The sequence below is a fragment of the Oryza sativa genome, chromosome 12 (assembly GCF_034140825.1).
Source record: "Oryza sativa Japonica Group chromosome 12, ASM3414082v1".
Lineage (NCBI taxonomy): Eukaryota > Viridiplantae > Streptophyta > Magnoliopsida > Poales > Poaceae > Oryza > Oryza sativa.
The window spans coordinates 4,131,674-4,135,269 of record NC_089046.1 but is presented as its reverse complement, the minus strand read 5'-3'; the positions used below and the strand labels follow the sequence as shown (position 1 = coordinate 4,135,269).

Below are 3,596 nucleotides of genomic sequence, written 5' to 3'. Positions count from 1 at the left end.
ACTATAGGTGTCGGTTCTAAAGAAAATCCGTCACGTATAGTATAGGTGCCAGTTTTTTATAAAAACTGGCACCTTTAATATATTATAGGTGCCGGTTTTTTTAGAAAACCGACACCTATCCAAACCGAGCCGAGCCACCGAGCCAATCTAGCCGACGGACGAGTGGGCAACACATCGGCCTATATGAGAGCCTTATCCCCTCTCCCATCTCTCTCGTCTCTCTCTCTCTCTCTCACTCTCAGCTCTCTCAAAATATCTCAGCACGTGGCGATGGCTGGAGGGGAGGCGGCGGCGCATCGTGGCGGGCGACGGGCGGCGGCGGCGGTCTCCCCTCCACCGGATCCGGTGGGAGGGGAGGCAGCAGGCGGCAGGCGACGGGTTGCGGCGGCGCCCGGCGGGGGGGGGAGCGGCGGGCGGTGGAATTTGTTGATGTTTGTGTGAATTTGTTGTTGAATATGTTCATTCTGTGATTTAATTTATTTTGGTAATGATTTGTGGATGATTTTGGGGTTTGGGCCGCATGCCCTGTGATGGCGCCGCTTGGTGAGTTCGGCTCGGATTCAAGCTGGCTCACTTTTTTTTTTGGCTTGAGCAATGGTAAAGGTGCCGGTTCTTATTTTTGTTATAGGTGTTGGTTGCTATTATTGGTGCCGACCAATTAGTGTCGGATGAAAAACGGGCACCTATAAGCCTTTAGGAACCGGTACCTTTGGACTTTTGTGTAGTAGTGTAAGTTTATAAATTAAACACAACTGGGCAGTTCCACTCCAATAAATCTAATCCAATCAATTGAGTTATGCTAATTTCGCAGGTGTTATTAATTTATTATTAATTACTATAATGTAAAATATATAATCAAAGTTGTAACCGTTATACCGGACGGAGTATTAGCAAAACGGAAGAGGTGAAAGTTAGATAGAATACAAAATTTAGGTATGGAATATTCAGTTTTCTTTAGCAATAAAAATAAATAAATAAATTCCTAAATAAGAAAGGGTTTCCTCTTCTCTTGCCGCATGCGTTCCTGGTGAGTGGTGACCCGGTCGGTCGGTCTCCCCTTGCTTGTCGTTGCCTCCTTGGGCCACACCTCTCCTCTCCCTCTCCTCTCCCTCTCCTCGTCGCCCTTCCACCAAAGCGAGAGGCGACGTACACCTGCGCCGATCAACCGAGTCCTCTCCCTCCGCGGCGGTGAGCGATCCACCCGTGATCCTTTCCTCCTCGCGTTGTTTTGCTAATTGTTTTAAAATATCAACTAAATCTATTTTTTCAAGTTTGTCTCTCTCTATCGTATCTCTCTCTCTCTCTCGCTCCGGCGTGTGTTAACGCTGTTTCTTGGTAAAGATGCTCGTGTTGATTGAGGGCAAGGAGATTGGTCATACTGTAATGGGGGATTAATTAGTTGCAATGTGTCCTCTTGGTGTCTGAAACTCTGAATTCTTTTATACATGATCATCCTCCTAGTAAATCATATATTTCATCGAAGATAGATAGTACTAGATTCTAGGACGAATTCGATTTGAACATAGCAATTTTTCTGATATATCTAGTAATTAAATTATATATTTAATTCCGAAATGCTGGGTGATACAGGCATTTCCAATCTTGATCTTGACTTGAGCATATATATATATGAATGTTGCTTGATCTGAAGTCAACCTATATATGCAGGTGTTTTGTGAAATGGAGCTCCCAGTTACTGAACCTGGGCCGGTGAGGTCTGAAGGATTGCTCCTGCAGTGTCCCTATTGTGATTCAGAGGCAATGCACAAGCTTGCGCAGCTGTTGCTCCCGGGCTTGGCCGCGGTATCCATCGACTGCACGACGGGCGATCTCTTCAGGAAGCCATCGGTGGTGGCCGTCGACATGAGGAAGGAGATGGTGGACTACGTGACGCAGAGGAGCGAGACGTTCATATCCGATTCGCTCATCGAATCGGAGGCGAGCCAGGATGAGGAGAAGGAGATGCCGGAGGACCCGTTCGAGGTCGTGTCCATCTTCATGGACGATTTCAGCAGCACCAAGAGGAACATCATCGGCCATGTCTCTGGGTGGCTGATGAGCGACAACCGCGAGGACAAGATCGATGACTTCGTCCAAGAAATGGAGATGACCCGATTCTGGCCGCTGGAAAGGAGAGAGGCCATTGCTGAGGTCCTCCTCAAGAATGTAGACCTGAAAACCAAGTACCACTGCCCTGAGAAGTATGAGAATGAGCAGCGTCTCGCTGATCATAAGGCCCAATGTAGCTTCAGACCTGTTACTTGCCCCAATGACGGATGCCGAGCCAAAGTTTCAGTTCGCTGCATGACAGACCATGATTCTGCTTGCCTCTTCAAGATCCTTACATGTGAGCAGAGCTGCGAGAAGCGGCTCATGAGACGCGATATGGATAGGCACTGCGTGACCGTGTGCCCCATGAGGCCCATGAAGTGCCCCTTTGGCTGTGATTCCTCCTTCCCTGAGCGTAATCTTGAGCAGCACTGTTCTGAGTTTCTTCAGCCACACCTCCTTAAAGTCCTCAAGGCTATTCATAAGAAAGGTTTTACAGATGAGGGGTTCAAGGACCATGCTCTACTGCTGGAAAAGGTTAGGCTCCTGATTTTGTTAATTTACAATGTGTAACATATGCTTTTCAATTCAAATGGTTTCCCTCTTTTCTTGACTTGGAAACATTTTGTCAAACTATTCTGAAAAAGAAGACATACATGGACTGCAGCAATATGATTTACTGAAATAATCTGGTTTTGTTCTGCAGCAAGACATCGATGGTAAACTGGGTAAATCTCGAGAAGTAAGATCTCTTACTAATGTTGTAAAGAACCTTGAAGCCAAAATGAAAAATGGTGGTTCGAGTTAGAGTGCATGGCGTCTCCACAGCAAATGCAAGTTTTTTTTTTGGAGGTAGCAAAATGTAACATATGGATATTGAATGGTACTCTCTCCGTCCCAAATTATAGGACGCCAACTTTTTAAGTAAAAATCAAACTCAGTACTAACCATATATATCTTAAGTATTATGTATGTTATATCACTAGATTCATACTTTAAAGTACTTTCATGTGATGCTAATTTCATATTTGTTAGGTACATAACAAGGAATAAATTTATGGTTAAAGTATCTTATTGAAGACTGTGTAAAAAAATTATAGGTCTTATAATTTATGACGGAGGGAGTATAGTTGAAGAGTTGTTTCCACTCATAGTATACACAGAAGAGTACAAGATTCTGCACGTTTTTTCTGTTACAACTATAAATTTCCCCTCATGATTTTTCTCAAAATCGATTAGTTTTTTATGATGTAAAAGTATAACATTATTTTATCCTTGCTATTGTTTCCAAGGAACTCTTTTTTCATATAAATTGAGAATAACTTATCAGGAATGCTAATTTTTGTTTAATCATGGAAGTGGCGATGCTGGAAGTAAGGGATGTTCTGCCAAGTATGGTTCCTGTATCAGCTAATACCCACTAGCCGAAGTTAAATGCTATTCCTCACAAAAGGAAGTTGTTCTACACTTTTCAAAGATAGTATTTGTTTTTCGCGAACTTTTTCCCTTTTCAATAATCCAGATCAAAATTCAGAACACTGGCCGTT

General features: G+C 43.7%; 1 protein-coding gene across 1 annotated transcript; it reads left to right on the top strand.

Annotated features, from left to right (window-relative positions):
* Positions 1–1,029: 1,029 nt before the first annotated feature.
* LOC4351674 (uncharacterized) lies at positions 1,030–2,999 on the top strand. Its single transcript, XM_015764075.3, has 3 exons — positions 1,030–1,188; positions 1,669–2,586; positions 2,756–2,999. The coding sequence occupies exons 2-3, from the start codon at positions 1,681–1,683 to the stop codon at positions 2,855–2,857; spliced, it is 1,008 nt and encodes a 335-aa protein (XP_015619561.1). The 5' UTR covers positions 1,030–1,188; positions 1,669–1,680; the 3' UTR covers positions 2,858–2,999.
* The last annotated feature ends 597 nt before the right edge of the window (positions 3,000–3,596 follow it).

Coding starts and splice junctions, on each gene's coding strand:
- LOC4351674 (XM_015764075.3), top strand. CDS start 1,681: ATGGAGCTCCCAGTTACTGAACCTGGGCCGGTGAGGTCTGAAGGATTG. Junction 2,587..2,755: donor ATGCTCTACTGCTGGAAAAG/GTTAGGCTCCTG, acceptor TTTGTTCTGCAG/CAAGACATCGATGGTAAACT.